Source organism: Paramormyrops kingsleyae, chromosome 22 (assembly GCF_048594095.1).
Source record: "Paramormyrops kingsleyae isolate MSU_618 chromosome 22, PKINGS_0.4, whole genome shotgun sequence".
Classification (NCBI taxonomy): domain Eukaryota; kingdom Metazoa; phylum Chordata; class Actinopteri; order Osteoglossiformes; family Mormyridae; genus Paramormyrops; species Paramormyrops kingsleyae.
In genome coordinates, this window is record NC_132818.1 from 20,889,132 (window position 1) to 20,909,178 (window position 20,047).

Sequence of the window (20,047 nt, forward strand, 5' to 3'; positions counted from 1 at the left end):
AAAGGCAGAAAATATACAACATTATGAGGGACGTGAATGTGAAGGATAAAACTTTTATAACCTGGCACGTCTACTATGGATAATCGTATATAATTCGGGCACCAGTGATTGCTGGAAGGACAAATAGACATGTTTAGAATCAAGCCCTCAACATCTAATCTAACCTATACATTATACCAGTGATTCCCAATCCGGTCCTCAGGGATCCCTAGGAGGGAGCAAAAATATAGACTGTCAGACAGGGAGCTGAGAGGGAGCAAAAATGTGGACTGGCTATCGTCCCCGAGGACCAGATTGGGAAACACTAGGTTAGACTATTGTGGAACAACTAGGTTATACTAATGTGGAACAGCTAGATGGTCTTTTTATCAACAGAACCCTGAATCATAAATTATTCACATCATTATTTGTAATTCTTCAACCACTGCTGACAGCGTTATCTGAGACAAATAGTGTCTTAATCTTATGATTTGCGCAGTCTTGGTACATTTCCATGCAGATAAATTAAAGGCTCTCCATCAGACCAGCAGATCCATCTGCTTTTTTTTTTTTTTTGCATCTAACCATTTCCATGCATCCATCCGTTTTCAATAGCCACTGATCCAATGTAAGGTCACAGTGAGCCGGGAGTAAAGGAGCTCTCTGCAGAAGATAATGGACTTAGCATTTCGGAAAGAACTGTCAGTTTCTTGCATAATTCCCACAAGACAAATCTGAACACAAAGACCAAACTGGAAAGAACACTGCCTTCCTTATTTCACCATAAATATCAGATTCCCCTTTTTCCAATAGTACAAGATTTGATTAATTAAATGAGCGAGTGTTACATTTATGTAGCACTTTCAAGACACCCAAAGTGCTTTATAGAACCAATGGGGAGCCACTTCAACCCCCACCACTGTGCAGCCCCCACCTGGATGATGGGATGGCAGCCTTTCTGCACCAGTACGCTCACCACACAGTAGCTAAGGTGGTGAGGGGGAAGGAGAGAATTTATCAGTTAAATATAGAGGATGATTAGGAGGCCAGTACGTTATCAATTTTCAATCAGCTTTTAAGCTTTTCTCAAAATTAGTTATTATTCATTTACAATAAAAAAAGGGAAAATAGAAGGTTATGGAGCACAATCTTCTGTTGTGGTGATGCATTTTAATTTGATGTTCAATTTTATCATTCTCACAGTGCACTCAAAGGAAGCATTCTTTTAAGTATGATCTCTTTTAGGAATGATCTAAGCGGTGATTCCCAATCCAGTACTTCTAGACCCACAGACAGTAGGAGGGAGCAAAAACGTGGACTGTCTGGCAGGGAGCTCGGAGGGAGCAAAAACGTGGACTGTCTGGCAGGGAGCTCGGAGGGAGCAAAAACGTGGACTGTCTGGCAGGGAGCTGGGAGGGAGCAAAAACGTGGACTGTCTGGCAGGGAGCTCGGAGGGAGCAAAAACAGGGACCAACTGTGAGTCCCTGAGCACTGGATTGGGTAACACTGATCTACAGCGATTACCTTCTACTCAAACATTGCTGCTTCAGCACATCACAATGGGAATTCCTCCTCATGAAGTGCTTTGTGGTCCTGAGCAAATGGGATCATTACACAAATTCAATGTTCTAGCTACAACGCAATGATTATAATGGGTATTTGTCAGTATTATAATAGCATAACATTTGCTTCGGGGTGGACACTGAAAAGAGCCACATATCAAGGGGAAAGGTAGAAGAAACATGGACTTTATTTGGTTATAGAGTATGAGGTTTAGCAAAATCAGCATGGAGGGGGCAACAGACTGTCATTATAGTGTCAGCAAATTAAAAAAGGCAGTAGATACCAGGAGGGTTATGAATGCATGGAGTCTGGAGGCTCACACTTGTATAATGATTATGAATAAGGAGCATTTGACCTTAATAAAGACAGAATTCACCTAACTCAGCCTCATCTATTGCACAGCATGTTATATATTAAAATGAAGAATGGTGCAAATTCCCAATTAACCCAATACCCCGAGAGAGTGTCTTTACCTGTTTGTGAAATTAGGAAAATGGTATAGATAAAATATCTCTGTGGCAGGAAAGCAGTAATCATAAGAACTATACAAGTGTCAGAGATTTTGGAAGGACAAATAACAAAGCTTTGGATCTGTGTTCACAGATCAGCAGAGTGTATGTTTAAAATGTAGCCAGATAAGCGCAGTTTCAAACCTGGGAGCAAGCTTTATGTAAAACACAGCATGTATTAATGTCTATCACTTGCTCTTCATAAAAGGGTTTCCTGGTTCCTACAGCATATTTTCTATAGCTCACAAGAAAAAGCAGTAGCAAGTATGCACCAGAATATTTAGATTTTATTTTTTCATTTTCATTCATTTAGACACTGTTTACTTTGCATTGTTGATGTGCCATGATAATTACATATACCACCCATGTCCTGCGGCTCTGCCGTAACTGCCTGTTACATCTTCATTTAAATAACATCATTTTTGTCTCTTAACAGAAGCCTTCTGGCTGTGCATTACAAACTCCTAGAGAACATCACTTATAGAATCCGTAATTCCACAGGGATGCCACAATGGTCCTGTCTTAGAGGTTGACTTTCAATGACATTTCATGATACAGTCACTGTTTCATTTTCATCACAGATCATATGATACTCCCAACAAGTAATTTCTTTCGCATTTGTTCTAAAGTGTTAAAGCATGTTTAAAAGTATTACCATGATAATTCCCCAGTTTTTGAAAAAAAAAAACCATCCGGTAGATTCATGGGGATGCATGTTTTGAATGCTTATCTGCATTTAATTAGCTCATGACTCCCCCCATGTGAAGCAAATAACGTTGACTATCTCATAAAAAACAGTGTGTGTCAAGGTCTGGGATATATGACACGGTAGGCTAACATTCGCTACTCGTAGCTGACATGTTCAATGCAGTGGAACTATACTGGGGTGAAGATTTAAGTGACATTGACATGGAATGAAATCATTAAGGCCAGACTGTGTCAGAGCATCTCCGTAAAGAGAAGGCCTGACACGTCCAATCCACGACTGTATTGTGTGTATTATGGTACAGTACATCATATGTCTCACGCTATATATCTGTGTGACTGCTATTCTAGGACACGGTCAGGGAGATGTGTGTAATTCTTAGTACACTTTGGAAAATAACATAAATTAAGTCATGCTGCTTTACCTTTATCTAATTTCTGCGAGAATGAACAAATTGGATTTTAATTGATTTTGGCAGAGGCTTGCCAGATAACAACACAACAACGACTAGGTGACTTGAGTTACATTGCAATTGCAAATTGAAAAATAAACTGTCACAGCCTTGAAATAGTGCAGGGAAATGCTACCTTCTACTACAGCTTTCAGGGTAAGAATACCTGCATCACACTGGTAGTCATTCGCAAAACAATTTAAATGTTGAGTACTTGTTTTATTAATCAGCATGTCTGGTATTTTTGGTGGCATTGTGGCTACTGACATACACTCCCACCTCCAACCAAACTACGGTTTTCCCCTGGAGTCAAAAGACATGTTAGGATAATTGCCATTCTTCAATTGTGCAAAATGTAAGATTGTCTATGTGCCTTGCAACAGACTGCCGTGTCACACAGGAAGCATCCCAGCCTTGTGTCCTGTGCTGCCTGGCATAGAGTTCCAGACCAGCATAAGTAGTTAGAAACTGGATGAATGCCTTGTTATTGTATGTAATGGTGTATGCTGATAATGGCATATCAATCCGCAGACAGTCATAAGCATTGACTTGCATTTGCGCCATTTGAGAATAAGAATTAGACTAGTATTGTCGATAGTTTTGGTCACTGTCCGAGTATTATGTTTTATGATAGCTGCTGACACATCTACGTGCTTTGTTAACCAGCTTCGATGCTTTAATTTGTTCGTGCTATTTTAAAAGAAAAAAAAAAGAAAAACTATTTAATAAACTCTCGCCTTTGCCACACACAAAGTTCAGACTCCCCCAGCCACGGGCTCCTGGTAACAGAGAGAAAACAACTCTTGCAAACTTCAATGAGGACTTTCGGTGCAACGCCTCTCCGCGAAGATTGACAAGCCCAGCACCCAATGAGCTACGCCGTCCGCTGGCACTGGCCAATCGCAGCGAAAGGCAGGCAAGCGATTCTGTTTCAAGACTGGTTGGTCTGTGCAGGTAAGTGGACATGGATTTCACACTTTGACATTCTGGAAAAAAAGATATTATTACGGATGTGGCCGCCGAAAAAACTAATGTTAGGCACGGCAACGACTGAAGGAAAGAAGGGAAGCCATGTTCAAGCGTTAAAATATTATGTGGCTAAAATAAATTTCCCTCAGCACTTTGCCGTGGCTTGGAGTCAACAGGCCAACGTAGTAGTTCGATAGAGTATGTATGGCAAATAAGGTAGGCAGTTCATTCAAATAATACACAGTTATCTTTAACTCGCAGCTAATGTAAATTGGACTGTAGGAGAAGCCAGGTCAAAATATAATGCATATTCATTCCTAATACCTCGCTGTCAGAAAGCATTTTTGCATTGATTAACTCGTTAAATATAGACGGCAGCGGTCTAGTACAAAGGCCGTACACAGCTAGCTGGCTATAACAGTTTGCAGAAATGCTAACTACAGTTACAGTTTAGCTCGGTTTTTGAAACTTATTTTAAAAATAATGTATGGTGGCTTGCCTTTTTCCGAAAGGTGTTCGGAGTTGAAGGTGGTCAGGTCGTCAAATAATGCTTAAGTTGCCTTAAGTAAGAGGATTTCTGTGCACATTCAGTGGTTGGATAATATACCAAGTTGTGATGAAAGGCACAAGGCCAAATGTGTCGAGTTTAATACGGGGAAATGTTTATTAGTTATCCATTTATCGAGAAAATGAACTAGTCATGAATGTAATCAATGTATATTTTACTCCTTGGCCGGAAATTGGCCGCGATATTTCTTGTGCCGGTGATATTTTTTGTCAGTGTTAACGTTAATTTTTAAAATAAATTTAATCTCAAAATATATAGACCGTTAAATCAAGATTAAATAGTCGTTAATCAACATTAAAATTAACATTAATGGAAAAAAACCGTTAAAATCCGACACATCCGACTGCTTAAGCAGCAGTTGCGGTCCATACCTAATTTTTCTCTGATGTTCACTTCCATATATGTTGGGTTAAAAACTGAACAGATTATTCGTCAATGTCGTCCTGTAAATTTTAATTAGTAGTATGTGTCACCATCATAGTGTCTTGAGGTACAGCTGAACGTGAAAAATACGAAAACTTTGGTATTATGATAAAATAATAAAGCTAAAAGCTTGTACAGCAATAAAAAATAAACGTTATTTCCTATATCTAAAATTACAGTTTACTAAATATCGTTATGTAATATTTAAATATACCAATTACTGTGTCATATTTAACAAATAAATCAAACGTCTTGATTTTGGCAGCAATTTACTTGAACTTATTTTGTGTGATTGTTTCAGTTCACAACCATCGCTTGTAGCTAGCTACAGCAATACTGAGTACATTGGAACAGGGAATTTAGAATTATTATGCGGAAAATTTTTACTTGATTGGTCTTTGCTGGCCCTACACCATTACACCGTTTTGGGATGTAGCACAGCTGGCTGTAATCTAATATATAGTAGCTAGCAATCATTGACTATAACTTTACTTCTCTGGTATGCAATACAGTTTCATTAGTAAGTCGAATAAATTATGGTAATATACAAACTTACTAATACTGACTTTTTCCTTAGGCATGCAGGAGTGATTTCTGTGGAAGACTGCAACACGCATTTTTGGATTGGTTTTGGATTTGGTCTTAAACCAGTAGACAATGGCTGCTAGATTACACAGGTATGAGTCTCGTTGAAATGTGACTGTAAAGGTTTCTTCTCTCTGTGGTTGATAACAGTTTCACGTGAATGAGTTCAACTGAGGCACGACAGATCATGTGCTTTCCCAAATTTGCACGTTTTTGGATAATTTGCAAAATATTCATAGATGACAGCAGTCAGTTTAATAAACTGTACACATACATTAGTACCAAAGAAAAGTCATATTATGCTATGAAGAAGTGTGATGTAAACGTATCATTGTAGTATTATGTGTATTATTAATACTTTAATAATTAGTTACATTCAAATGTAATCAAATCTCTCAAGTATTATTGCTTTGGTGAAATTGATTAGCATCTTAAGGTTGCATTGATAGTGTCTGGAACTTTTCCTGGGTAGGTGGTTTTATTTTTTATGGCTTGCAAAAATAGGGCTCAATTTAAGTTAATATCACAGCTCAGCTTTCCGTTATACAATAAAAATCTGACTGAGGTCTAGTGCTAATCCTTAAACGGCAGGGTAATATGAGCAGGAAAAAGCTGCCTTTCAGGGTTTTTAATGAAAGTCATTGGTCAGACAGCCGTCACAAATTTTACGGCTGTAGCTCCATTACAAGACCACCGATGAATACAAAAAACAGCTTGGCTGAGGCTATCTGGGACACTGAGAGACGTTAAATGAGTAGAGATGCCACTGCCCTTAATTTGGAGACATTTAGTAAGCGTCCATGAAATCGTCACATTCAAGAGCAGCCTTTTTTCATCCTGAAAATGTCAAAATCTTTAAAGAGCATTACAGGGAATGCAGGCTTCTGAGCAACTAATGGATGGACAGTGGACTCTGAAGTAACCAGGGTGTTTTTTATCCATTAGGATATTTCAAATATTAATATGAACAATATCCATTCAGTATAAAAACTTTCATAAACAGAACAGTGTCTTTTTAGCAAAACACTCAATAAAACACATACACAGATGGTGTTTACATTTTTACATTATTTATATCGAGTAGATCATTACAGGGTATTAGTTGCACTGCACAGAGCTGTGATGTTACTGAAAACACCAGAGGCTGGTCCAGCTTGAATTCTTTGAATTTCTGATAAACCTAATCAGCCAACACCAAAAATCTGCTATGCCTGTTAAACTTGTGAAAAGCTTCTTAGTTAGGCTTGATTGGCAGCAGAAATCAGTCATATGTGAGACATGCTACTTCCTAAATAAGAACTCAAACTAGGAATTTTTACAGGTTTCAGATTCAGTAACATAGGACTTTATATTGTAGTACTTTTAAAAAGCATGAACTTGCTGTTAAATATTTGATCCTTTTACTGAACAATTCATGGGGTGATATTTTTTTCTTTACAGAGAAAATTTAAAATGTAGGTTCTTATGCATGTACATTCTATTCATCAGTGTAGCATTTGAATAGGAAATCTTAGCAAAGTTATCCTGAAAGGTTTGTATTTTTAATTAAGTTTTTTTCAACTAATAAATCATGAAAACATTATCCTGTTAATATTGCCTAAACAAACCAAATAAATTTTTCTTTACATCAGAGTACGTTAAACTTCAGTGTGGTACACCATTTCTTTTAGAGATCAGATAAGATTTGACTGGATTTACTAATAGGATATGTAGAGGAAAATAACCACACTGTACATATACAAAGAAGTGTCTACAGAAAAGGAAGGTATTTAATACAATTGCCTTCCAATAAATCAGCATTTATACTGTTTGATGTTCCTACCACCATAATCCAATAAAGCTATGGCTTTACTGAATAATGTTCTGCAATTGAAATAAATATCAAATCCTTTCAGGAACTTCTTTAACTGGATAAACTAGTGTTGAGCCTGTTATATACCAAAAAAAAAAACAATATCAGACTGTCAGGACATGTATAGTGGCTGTCTGCAACCAGATGGCGCATATCCTGCTTTTAGATGAAAGGTATGCAGGATTTTCTGTTGCCTTTTAAAGCTTTTCACTGCCCCGTGCTGCTCCCTCAATGACAGCAGTGGAGCACTGCAGTAAGAGCTCTGATGTCGAGCTCCCCCTACCGGTAGAAGTCTCCTTTCTTTTCACCTATTGACACATCCCTATTAGCTGGGAATCTAGGGACACTTACATACGCAGCGTGGTTAGCCAGACCTTCCTCGAATAAACTGGTAGGAATGAACCCGAATAAGTCTTATTTTAAAGTTATTTCGTTGCACAGGTCTTTTTAATTCGTAGCCTCGCAGCGCAGGGTTAAGAAAATTTAACCCGGTTGCTTATGATGGTGCCTTATGATAATGAGCCACTCCCTTCCGGCGCAGTAGCGTGCACGCCATGTTTACAGATGAAACAAAAGGCAAAAGTGAAAAAAAAAATCAGTCTCCGGCGAGCGATTTCATGCGCAGAACGATCGATGTCGGAGTACTATGGCGGACGCTGTCAAATCGAGCGTCGCTTACGTCCGGCCTACAAACCGCGGGGTCCCCCTACCGGTGACGTACTGAATCGCCTCGCGTCGTGCCCGCGCCCCCTCCCACCTCGCTCTAGCGGCGAGTATGAGGAATGTCTCCCGCCGCGGCGCTACTGTTCTCCAGCTCCGTGTTTGTCAGTCTCGAAATCCGAGGGAGAGGAGCGAGCCGCCATTTTCCGAGCGTCGCTCCCCCAGGAACAACAAAAAAACAACCCACGCAAACCGGGAAAAAAGGGCACCAGATCGGCTCTGGAGACGAGACTTTCGAAAAATCGAAAATAAAAGCAAATAAAGCTGTTGAAATACGATCGCGTCTGGACTGGAAAACACCCTGTTTTCCGTGTCTTTTGTAAAGCTAGCTAGCTATCTAGCCATCTAACTCGATTTCTTACTCGTTGTTTCGCCCATTTCGCGACTCGAGGAGCAACAACGGCTGCTGCCGAAATCGGAGCTATTATATACGGATCCTACTGGCGAGTGGTTTGCACCTTTATTGCGTTACATTTTTATTTTTTTGTGTATGCTTTTATTTTCGTCCAAACTGCGGGGATTTGTTAAATTTCCTCGGACTCTGTTACTCATCACGTGGTATGTTCCTCCTTTTTCTTTGTTACTTTAAACTGAGCAGGCACTACATATATGGGAAAAACTTAAAATGCCGAGAAAATTAATCTTAATCGTAAAACAGGCTGTTCTTTGACTTATTGAACCAGCATAGCCGCCTACGTCTTTTCTTGCTTGGCCTTAAGGGTTATTCTGTAGCTGGCTAGTTTGCTATTAACTAGCTAGCAGTGTCCAGTTTTAAACTAGACCGCTTTCCTTGCCGTTTAGTCCCGCTGTCAGGTTCTTACATTTATGCTAATTGGTGCAACGCTAGGAAACTTATTCAAAGTAAAAGAGTCCCTGCTTTTTTAAAAAGCTTTTGCGCCTGATAATTTTCTGTGCCGTGCGTTCGGGTGGTGTTGGCTTGGACCCACAGTGTTTCCAAAAAGCATTGTCCTTGAAAACGTTAAAATGAGTATTTAGCCTAATGCACGTCTCTGCGTTAACACACGCAACATGGCGAAAGTAATTTTTATATATGAGCATAAAGGCAGACAGCTAACTACCTAGTCCATTTCCTTTGATGCTGTACGGAAAGGTGTTATTGCATTCATCTCCTTAGGTTTTAAAGTTGATCGTGTGCTGCTTGTTGTATTTTAAATAGGATAGTCGCCCTGATAAACCTTCTGCAAAGGGCTGGATCTTAATGAATTGAGCCAACTCCGCAAATGAAAGACAAGTTGTCCAATTTTCAGTCGTGCAGATTAGCGCCGATGATCATAATGGCGCAAAGACTTTGAGGCGCCACGTTTTCGTCACATTTACAAATGAATTTTGGTTGAAGTGTCTTATCAGTCACCTCAACACGCCCAAGGCTGGAGCCTTTTCGCCTGGCAAACAGAAGTACGACCGTATAAAACACGTCCCGTTTGTTACTGGGGAATTCATTAAACCGTCTTTAAATATACCCGGCTGTATCAATGCCTCAGTTGTGCAGGAAATAAAAGCGTTTGGCGAGCAGTGTTTAGAAATCTCATTATAAATGGGGTTTGTTAATCCGGCGTTTCAAAGGAAGGAGTTTTATTAATATATGACAAAGTGAATTGCATAATTGTAGTTGAGCATTTCTGTAGTGTACGTTCTTTACAACGTGATACCGCCCTTTGTGTGTGTTATATAAATTAACTGTAAGCGATAGTTTTGTCCTGTCAGTTTGTGCATTTTCTGCTGGTTAGGAATTGTAGGTTCCTGTTCTTATTTCAAGCATTTTGAATTCTTTGGTATTCATATCTGATGTTATTTGTGCTTAACACATTGTGTAACATAGATATACTACTATTCTTTGTATAAGATATGTAATTTAATTAATTTCATGCAGTCATGTAGGCTGATATATCTGTAATAATGAAAAATCCATATAAGGGAAAAGCAGTCATTCCTTTTCCTGTATTGAATTGGATTGTTTTTGTTTATGGACAATTTCCGCTAATTGTGACTGAGTTTCCAAAAGGCAGTGTCATTCAGGTTTAGAAACTATGCTGATTTGGTGCACTAGTTGCTAGCCTTTGCTATCGCAAATATTTTGACTGAATTCCGACAGGATCAGGCTTTGGCCATGATCTTGCCATAAAGTGATTTGTCAGTGAAATGAGGCTCAGTGCACCTATTCTTTCGTACAAGTGTCAGTTTAAGCAGCCTGTTACATATCTTGAAATTTTGGTTCAGCAAGTTTTGGGGATTCCCAGAAAAGGATGGATCTCACTATCATGTCCTCAGTGTGCAAGGCGCAGATGGCCCTGTCCTTGGTGTAGGTGAGGGTATGAGCTGTTTGAAGTGAAATCTTTAGTCTTCCTGCCCCTCAGTCTGCAATGTTTCTGATTATACAGGCCCTTTTACTGGTAAGCAGAGCAGAAGACAGAAGACTTCATAATGGTTATTTGTATAATTTAGTTTTATGATGCATGAGATCTGGTTAGTGCAGATTGATCTTTCAGAATGTTTTACATAGTTGTAATTCTCATTTTTGTGAATATTTCTTGTCTTATGCTATTAAATAAATACCACTATGCTATACTTTGTGGGAAATCGTAATTATGTTCTATTTGCAAATGTTTAGATTTTGTACATATTTGGGCAGAAGTAATAGCCAGATTCTGGTTAAAATTAATACATACTATTCAACATGTAATATTGTCTGCATAATGTTTTTTTTCCCCCCACAAGTCACATCATCAGCTACCCTGCTGACCAGGAATTCTGGTGATGTGTGAAAGGCATTGTCTAACGCCATGGTGACATTTCCCTCTTAAATCGTAGCATGGGCGTTTTTTTTTTGTTTTTTTTTTTTTGTGATAGTGCTGGGTCATCATACTGAAATTCAGCCGTTTTTGTTGATCCAACACCCACATGCACTGCTGCTTGCCCCGAACAGCCAAATTCTCCCTAAATCCATTAATTTTGGGCTTATAAAGAAGGATTTACAGAGCAGAATGGAGACCATAGAGAACATACTCTATGCTGAATGTATGTAGCCTGTAGTACAATTCCAGTTGCAATACTGGTTTAAAATGACTTGTTTTTCAATACATGGCTAATGCTACTGTTACTATTAATTTCAATGTGTATTAACATTTAGACCACTAAATACTGTACTGAAACAGTGCACCTTATAGGTCATCTAGTGAACATCTTAAAATTGCAGCTCCGCGACTGAAGTCTTTGACTGCCCTATCTATTGTAATAGGTATCTCTGAATTCTTGGCAGACACGCATAGTCATTCTTCTTCATTCTTGGGTCTTGAACAATCTCAAAAATGACTGCAGTCTTGTGTAGGAGCAGATATTGTCCACCTGTTGGTGCTGTCATGGTTTGTCTGTTGAAGAGTCTTGCTACAGTAGACAAGAAAAGGCATTGTTACTGCAAATGCCTGCAGACTTTCTGTTCATTCATAGGGGACAGTTAATACTCCTCCCTTATGGGTAATGCTCTTTTCCATCCTGCAAGCCGAAATTATTTTTGTAGCCAAGGTATAAAGAGAATGCATTGTTGTATGTAGACTATGTTTCAGGCTTTTAAAAGATTTCCCCTTGGTTTCTTTATAAGGTTAAACATAAAATGCATCATCCTCTATAGCACCCTATTGCTGTTTTGAGGTTTGGGTGTGAGTACCGTATTTTACTTCTAAAGAAAAATTCCTCTTGTGGGAGAAAAAGTATATTTCAGAGGCTGGTCCTAGTTATGGTTTTGCAGACAGATGTGAAATCAGGTGGCATAATCTAAGGTTGGGACAAGATCCTGTTTTTAATTTTTGTGCTCTAAGTTGATGGCTTCAGTGCAGGGATTTGGTAGGATAACAAAAATTCCGGGTAGACATTTTAAAAATCATTCAAAAATTATGTTTAGAATATTGCTTATTTCATTAGGACTTTTTGTGACAGGTCTGAAAGTAGAGTTCATTAAACAAGTTACTGTGGCTGTTGGATGCCAAGAGTTACCAGCCTTATAGACTTTTATTTCCAACCAAAACCTTTTGCCGAGAGTTTGTTTTTCATGATATAGCCTTCACAATGTGTTGCGTCTGCTGTTGTTGCAGGATGTACTCCCACAATGTTCAGAATTTGATGTGCTTCTTTGCTGGATATGGGATATGTGTGATTATTATGGTTATTATTACTTATTATTATTACATATTTAGCTGAAGCTTTACACATAGTGATTTTCCAGCTTATGATATTATAGTTGTATTGCATGTGTTTGGCCCCCTGTAATCTGCTTTTAATCCTGTGGGTATAACAAGGCCGCCCCTATACCTTGACCGAGCTGTTTCATGGTCACGAGTCCAGCTCCCTTCATCGCTATGCTGCATGCGCCATCGCTTTCAGGTCCGTCGCACATCAGATAGCAGCTTCACCTCCACCTATGCTAGAATTTCACGATCAGCACAATTATGAGACAAATATGCCCTCCTAGGCCAGACCATTTTCTCTTTCTCCCTTTAAAGAGATTAAATTTACAGTCTTAAAGGACCTTGAAGTCTGACAGAGAAGAACAGCTTGCTTGGCTGTTTGTAATTAGCAAAGTATTGCATTAAGAAAAGTCATGGTGATGGTTACTTATTTGTATTTCCAGACAGCCTGTTAGGAGCTTTTTCTAATACTGAGTATAATTTTGTTCCCAGCAGTAATGAATATAAAATTTTTTGAAGGATAAAAACTGCAGGTAGAACAGAATATCTCGATGGGCCTGATAAAAGACTTTTGTGCCAGTCGGCCATTGGAGTTGTGCTCTTTTTCCTCGCTCCTAAGAACTTCATTCTGTGTATTTGACAGTAGCTTGCTTTCTGCTGCTTGTTTCATTCTAGAAACTAGGTACTAGTGTACGCTGCACACTTTATATTCTCGGCGTCTTTACATCAGTCATTCTGTTGATGCTGTGTTAAAATTTATTGGCTAAATGTGACCATCCATCTTGAAAAATCCCTGTGTTGGTGTTACTTATTCTGTGTCCACCACCATGCTAGTTTTCATTAACCATGTACATCTACCAATGTCTGGATTATGCTCAGTAAAAAGCTAACAGCCGTTGATTCTTGTGAGCTTAGCATTTGACTGTCATTTGAAGTCCTGAGAAAGTCATGATGGTTCTCCCTGGGGCCCTTTTAATGCGCTCCGGGGCCCCTGGAGGCATCGTTGGCACCCCCAGTTCTGCTCGCTCTTTACCAGATGTAGCTGAATCAGACATGATTTCAGTATTTAAGATGATTCATGGTTAAATATACTTCATAACAGCAATGCACAGCGTCCAAAAACAAAGAATCGCACTTCGGCTGTTCTGCAATTTTTATGATCAATCATAGCATCTTAACTCATCTGCTAGTAACGATTGTCCTTACATTTGGATTGGAGTTTCTGACCTGTGCTAGTCCAGACAAAGGAATGTTCATGTGTTCAGAGAAGGTTATCCCAAAAGTTGTTACTCGAAGAATATTTGTGTGGGGTACAAACTTCGTAATAAGCCCTTGCATAGAAATTACGCAAAATGAATAACAGCTATAGTGTAGCTCTTGGTCAGTTGGAATACAGTGAAACTCTGCACTGCATGTTGAACCAGTTGAGTAATATGTTGAAAAGTAAACATGATGAATACAGTGGGTGCTCTTGGCTTTTATTATTGAAGCATTGCAAATTTCCCATGTGAATGCTAGAAATGTCATCTGAAAGTCAAGGTTTAAAACTGCCTCTTGAAAATATGATATAAAGCTAGTGTTACCAAAGTACCAGCTCAGCTTAAATTATTTCCTATAATTCTACATATATCACTTTATGCTATCTATATGTTTGACATCACCCAGCAAACAGACTTTTTACTTTGGTGTTATAGCAACTGTGTTCAAACTGTAAGACACTGTATTTTTTCATTTGTATAACAGAATACACTGTATTTCAGTAGTAAAAGTGCGAAAGTTTACATTGTAATTATGGAAGTGCAATTTGAAAGCTTGCCGTTTCCTATGATGTCAAAGCATCGGATACGTGAGTAACATAGTCCAGATTTTATCATTTAAATTGTGAGCAGAGAACAATGCTAACTTATAACTTTTAGTTTGGTGCTACTGTTGCCCTGACTATACAGGAAGGTCCTGTTGAGGGTTAGGTGAGAGGTTCCCTTTTCCCTCTGACTCCAAGCTCTCACTGTAGGAGGTTGGGATTGTGGAGGAAGTGCTGTGCATTGTAATTAACTCTGCCTCTTTTTTTTATTGCGCTGTCCACCACGACTGTAAGAGGCCCCCCCCCCTCCCCCTCCAGTGCCTGCGTAAAGTTCCACAGGCAGCAGGGATTTCATTTGTTCACAGAAAATGACACATTAACCTAGCTGTGGGTCATGGAAATCTTACCAGAAGCCCGAACTTCCTTTTTCGAGTTGGAACTGCTTGAATCCAAGGAACTGAGATGGAAGGTCATTTTTTCAAAATTGCACACAACTGGAGATCCTGGTGACCCTTCATAATCAGTAGACAGTAGGGCTTTAATGATACACGTATTCGTCAAGCCGCAGTCATTTACATCGTTTTTGATTTGGCGCACACAATGAAACATACATTTCTTGACACGGGTGGAACTTATTCACAAGTCGACGTTCAACATGGAAAATATTACGCTAATTGTGGCTAAGTTGGTTACGGCTAAAGCTGGTTAGTCATAAATGGCAGTTAGGTGAACATTTTGGTTTCCCAATAAATAGCACCAACACTGGAAAGAGAGTAGTTGATATGACCAAGACCATGTCAGCTCTGTTATACTGAACTGTATAGCTGGAAACACATCCAACATGCCAGCTCATTTGAGAACATCATCCGAGTATATATGACGGCAGAAACTGCAAGTTAGCCTTCCCTTGGCATTTAAGGTGGCATTTAAGGTGTTTTATTTTCCAGGAAATACCAATCGGAACAAAGAAAAATACAATGGCTATAGGGGTGTTTATTGCTGCAGCTATATGACCATATAGTTATACTCTGCAATAGAGAACAAAGGATTTAATTCATTGTGATTTTTATTATCATAAGTGGAGCTTTCAGGTCCAGAGAGTACAGATCCAGACCATGATTTTGTTTCAACCAACTAGTTGAGTATAAAGAGTCACAGTCACAGATACCCGACTGGTTGGTTGAAAAAAAATCATGGTCTGGATCTGTACTCTCTGACCCTGAAATCTCCATCTCTGTTTATTATGTAGTTTTACGTATTTATTTTTGCAATGTGTAGATAAGTCTTAGATGTAGTCACATTGCTTTGCAGTTCCTTATTGTTTGCGTGCAGTTTTAGTAATAATTTTGAAACCAATTCAGATATCCATGTTGTATCGAAGGTTTTTGAATTTTATGTACCATTGCATCCTAGTACAGACATACCACTGAATAGTCTTGTATTTACAGACCAAAACACCCGTCCTTCATTTTTCCATGATTTGATTAATACTTCTTGAAAGATTTCATTCATATTTACCCCGGAAAACATTGTCAATTTCCAAAGCTCCGTGAAGATGAGAGCACTATTGTGCAGACCTGTCTCTGCTAGTTTAGGGAACCAGGAGTCAATTTTATAAGAGAACAAGAAGATTAAAGGGGAACACAGTGTCAGGGACCCTTTCTCTTAGGCTGGATATAATTAGTTTTTCCTATAGGTGACGTTGTAGCTGTGATCCAAGGGTATCTGTTTATGTCCCAGTAGGGGCCCTTCAGCATGATAATTAACCATAATTCCTGTAGTAAAATACCCAACTTGGGGTGGGGGGTAGTTTTGTAAGCTGGGCTGCTAAGTGTGATTAGCCAGCATTGTGTGATTTTTAAATGAGTAACTCCAGTTTGGTGTAAAAGGCAAGGGCATTGATTGGCACCAGCACTTCTTCATTTCTGTTTGTGCTGAAGGTTGCCTTTAGAGAAACGTAGAAGTGCCGGAGTGTCTTTTTGCAGAATGCGAACTTCATTTCCCACAGTTCTTTTCGCGGCACACTTAGCGCTGCATTTATCATGCATTCTCCAGCATGATGTTTTCTCCGTGCGATTGCCTGTTCATCTCATTAAAGATAATGCACAAGTGGAGATTTAGTCATATCCGTGTTAACACGAGGACAAACGACCCTGTGGGTTTCGGTGGTAAGTTTAGCTGTCAATAGGAATTGGGAGTATGTAATGTTCCAGGATGTTCTTCCCTGGTATTAATTTATCACAATTCACCCTCTCTCTCTTACTCCTTTTATGTTTCTTTGTTGATTATATTAAATATGAGATGTCCTATTTTCATCCTGTGTCCCATTGCTACCCTTGGCCTTGCTTACTCTTGTTAAATTTACCTTGATTAGCTATGTATAGTGTGGTGTGGGGGGGGGGTTACTTTTTGATATCTGCAGATGCAGAGCTTGAACAGTGAGCCACACAACTAGTCAACCCAGATATGTTTAGTTGTCGTACACCTACGGCACCCCATTGCGATTCGTCGTCAGGTCCCTGTGATTTCCCTGGGGTTGGAGATGAACCATGGGAGGATACTTGTATTACGATGCCTTTTAGCTGTTTTTGTAGGTCTATCCAATTGAACATTTTCATTGATTTTAAAAAGAAAGTGTTCTACCCCTTACCTTTGTGTTAATTGGTCAGTTGTGGGAATGCACACGAAAAATACAGCCCGGGATTTGGTAGCTACCTGTCGGTTAACAATCTTTTTTTTTTGCCCTCTTCTCTTGGCAGGCTGTCTTCTGGTGGGGCAGTAGGTGGGTGGTGTGGGGCTGGCCTCAGCACCGAGAGAGGCCGCCGCGCCCATCTCCCTGCACTGCATGGCTGCGATGGCACCCGCGCTCACCGACGCGCCGGCCGAAGCTCACCACATGCGCTTCAAACTGGCCCCCCCATCCTCCACGCTGTCGCCGGGCAGCGTGGAGAACAACAGCAACGCCAACAACATCCTCGTCGCCAGCAATGGCACCGTCAAGCGCCGTCCGTCCCTCCCCGCCGGCGAAGAGTGCCCCCGGGACTTCCGGGGCGGCGGCAAGGAGGAGCCGCCGCATGCCGAGACCGTGCCTGCAGCCCTGGGCAAGCTGCCACCGCTAGTGACCTCTTACCTGTGCTCTGACGTGACTTCTGTTGCTTCCACAAAAGACTCCCTCAAGATTCAAGGTGTCCTCATCAAGCAGTCAGTCCTTAAGAGCCAAGGCATCTTGCAGTCCCCCTATTTCAGCGGCGACGACTTCTTGCGCAGAAAGCAGACCCTGGAGCGCTCGGCCGACCAGCCGAAGGGCTTCATGAGCGCCGGCGTCCAATCTACCGCCCCCCAAGTCCCCGTCAATGGCCTGACCAAAAAGCTGGCCACCCCCAGCGCTGAACAGGACGGCGCTTCCTTAGTGAATGGGAATAGAGCCCCTGTCAGCCCCGACACCCCTCTGCCGTCTACGACAGGGGCTCGTACGAGCGACCTGCAGGTTTGCGTCTTGCACAAGGGAGGAGCGGAGCAGCGACCTGCAGACGTTTCTACGGGTGATGACCCACAGCAAAGCGATCCACCCTCGCCCTGCGCAGACGCGGCCCAGGACCACCCAGCAGAGAGGTCGCCCAAACATCAGCCGTCGCTTGCCGCAGCTGAAGGGGAAGCGGCCTGCGACGGACCAACCGTGCCCAACACATTCCCTCTTCCCCCTCGCAGTCTGGACCTCGAGATATCGGACAGAACCCTGCTGAGCCATAACCGGCAGAATGAGATCAAGGGGCGGCTGCACCGTCTGCGCAAGCGGTTGCAGGTGGTGCAGGCCAAGCAGGTGGAGCGTCATGTCCAGCAGCAGCTGGGTGGCTTCTTGCAGACCACATTAAACAAGTCAGATGGGCCGCGTAACCGCAGCCACGCCGCTTCCCGCCAGGAGGTGGCGCTGCGCTGGCCAGCAGACGGCTTTAGCTCGTTCCTGAAGAATGGCTCGGTTTCTGCCGAGCTCGAGCGTTTTGTCCTGAACAGCGGCACTCTGCTGCACGCCGCCGAGGACGCCTTCGACTCGGACGTGACCGAGAGCAGTTCGGGCGGAGAGACGGACGTGGAGGAGGAGGAGCTGACCAAGGTGGACGTCGAGCAGCGACACGTCCCACTGTGAGTACCAGTGAGGGGGCTCGGGCCGGGCGGAGGAGACTTACTATGGACCTCGCCGTTACGCAAACTCAGGCGGTCGAGGAGCTTTAAGCAATAGGTGCCCTGGTTGTCATTTGAAACAAATACAGTGAGACTTTATTCAAGACCTCAGGCACTGAATTGATATCACTGGGGAAGCCAGACCACCTTATTATAGGAAAAATATGTCCATTGGCTAAAATGATCATACAGACCCAGTGAAATCAAAAACAGGTGTTTCGTAAAAAATAACCCTTTCCCAGTCCATGTTATGAAATGTGCCATGCATGACCCGCTGGACTGTTCATGCTGTTCCGACTTGTTAATTTCACCTATGAAATAAGGACAGAAAAGAAGGAAAAACCAAATCTTTGCAACATTCTCATTTTCAGAATGCATTTATTGAGTTTTCCTTTTCATCGTTCACCATGTGCTGGCAATAAAACACATGCTTCAAACATGGCAAAAAAAATCTGGTTAATTCAGTCAGTAATCACTAGATGTCAGTTACTGGGTCGTATATGGTACAATGGGCTGTAAAGCAAAAAAAAACTTTACACTTTGAGTGGGTTGAATGTAGGGCAGAAATAAAAGGAAGGTGGTATTTGACCCCGTGGGTTTCCCAGGGTTATATTGTGATGTTTTGAAGTGCAGATGACAGAAGGGCCTCAGACAGTCTTGTCTAGATATTTTACTTGAAGTTGAATGAATAAAATGGGAATGGATTTAATTTTGCCTGAAACTTGTAATTAGTGGTTAACCCCTTTGTTTGTTGCCATGTTAAATAGCTGAATGGCTCCCCTTGACTGCAGTCCATTCCTGAGTGGCAAGTACAGTATGAGGCTGACACAGCACTTTATGCAACCAGGAAATGCTTTAAATTAATAATAATAATAATAATAATTGATACTTTATTGATCCCCGTGGGGAAATTGTTTTTACGCCTCCCTCAACTTGCTCTTTGTAGAGTAAGTTGTAGCCCCCCCCCCCCCCCCCCCCAAAAAAAAAAAGTGTGCATTTTCAGTTCATTCCAATTGAAACATTTTGGGTGCTTTTAACCCTAGAAACCCTGGAATTTTGCTAAACTAAATTTTTCCTACTACTTGACTCATTCTTGACTCATTTATTCAGCTGTCTATTTTTACTGGGGCAACCTGGGTGATGTAACTTTCTCAAAGGTATTACAAGGACCAGGAACAACAAACGTTAGGTGAATAGTCCATATATGCAGTCTGTCATTTCATTTTAAACAGTTTTCAGGGAAAGTAAATCTGACATTCAATTTTTTTTTGTTCTTCAGAATTTGAAGAATTTTAAGTATTGTGGTAAAGATTACTAGAAGGTCTTCCATGATCGATGGATATAGATGAGTTGTATCATTAATACAGGTGCAGTTTGGCTGTGTTGTGCAGTAGCAACCTTGGCTGCTTCAAGACTTCAAAAGCTCGATGATATTGTCATTGCTGCTGATTACCCGATAGTCCTGGCTCAGACAGGTGGACTAAGGAAATTATTGAATTTGCATACACAATATACACAGCTCATCATTAATCATGCAGGTCTT

At 40.9% G+C, this 20,047-nt stretch overlaps 1 protein-coding gene across 3 annotated transcripts in view; it reads left to right on the forward strand.

The window, feature by feature from the left end:
• The first annotated feature begins 4,144 nt into the window (after nucleotides 1–4,144).
• Nucleotides 4,145–20,047, forward strand: part of LOC111855981 (KAT8 regulatory NSL complex subunit 1-like) — a 36,335-nt gene continuing 20,432 nt past the window's right edge. The window contains exons 1-3 of one of the 3 annotated variants that reach the window (XM_023835545.2): nucleotides 4,145–4,162; nucleotides 5,746–5,845; nucleotides 17,085–18,465. In XM_023835545.2, the coding sequence (XP_023691313.1) occupies nucleotides 17,171–18,465 (1,295 nt within the window). In that variant the 5' untranslated portion in view covers nucleotides 4,145–4,162; nucleotides 5,746–5,845; nucleotides 17,085–17,170. Of the gene's footprint in view, nucleotides 4,163–4,239; nucleotides 4,394–5,745; nucleotides 5,846–8,362; nucleotides 8,884–17,084; nucleotides 18,466–20,047 lie in introns of those variants that run through there. The other 2 variants (XM_023835546.2, XM_023835544.2) reach the window with 2 other exon arrangements.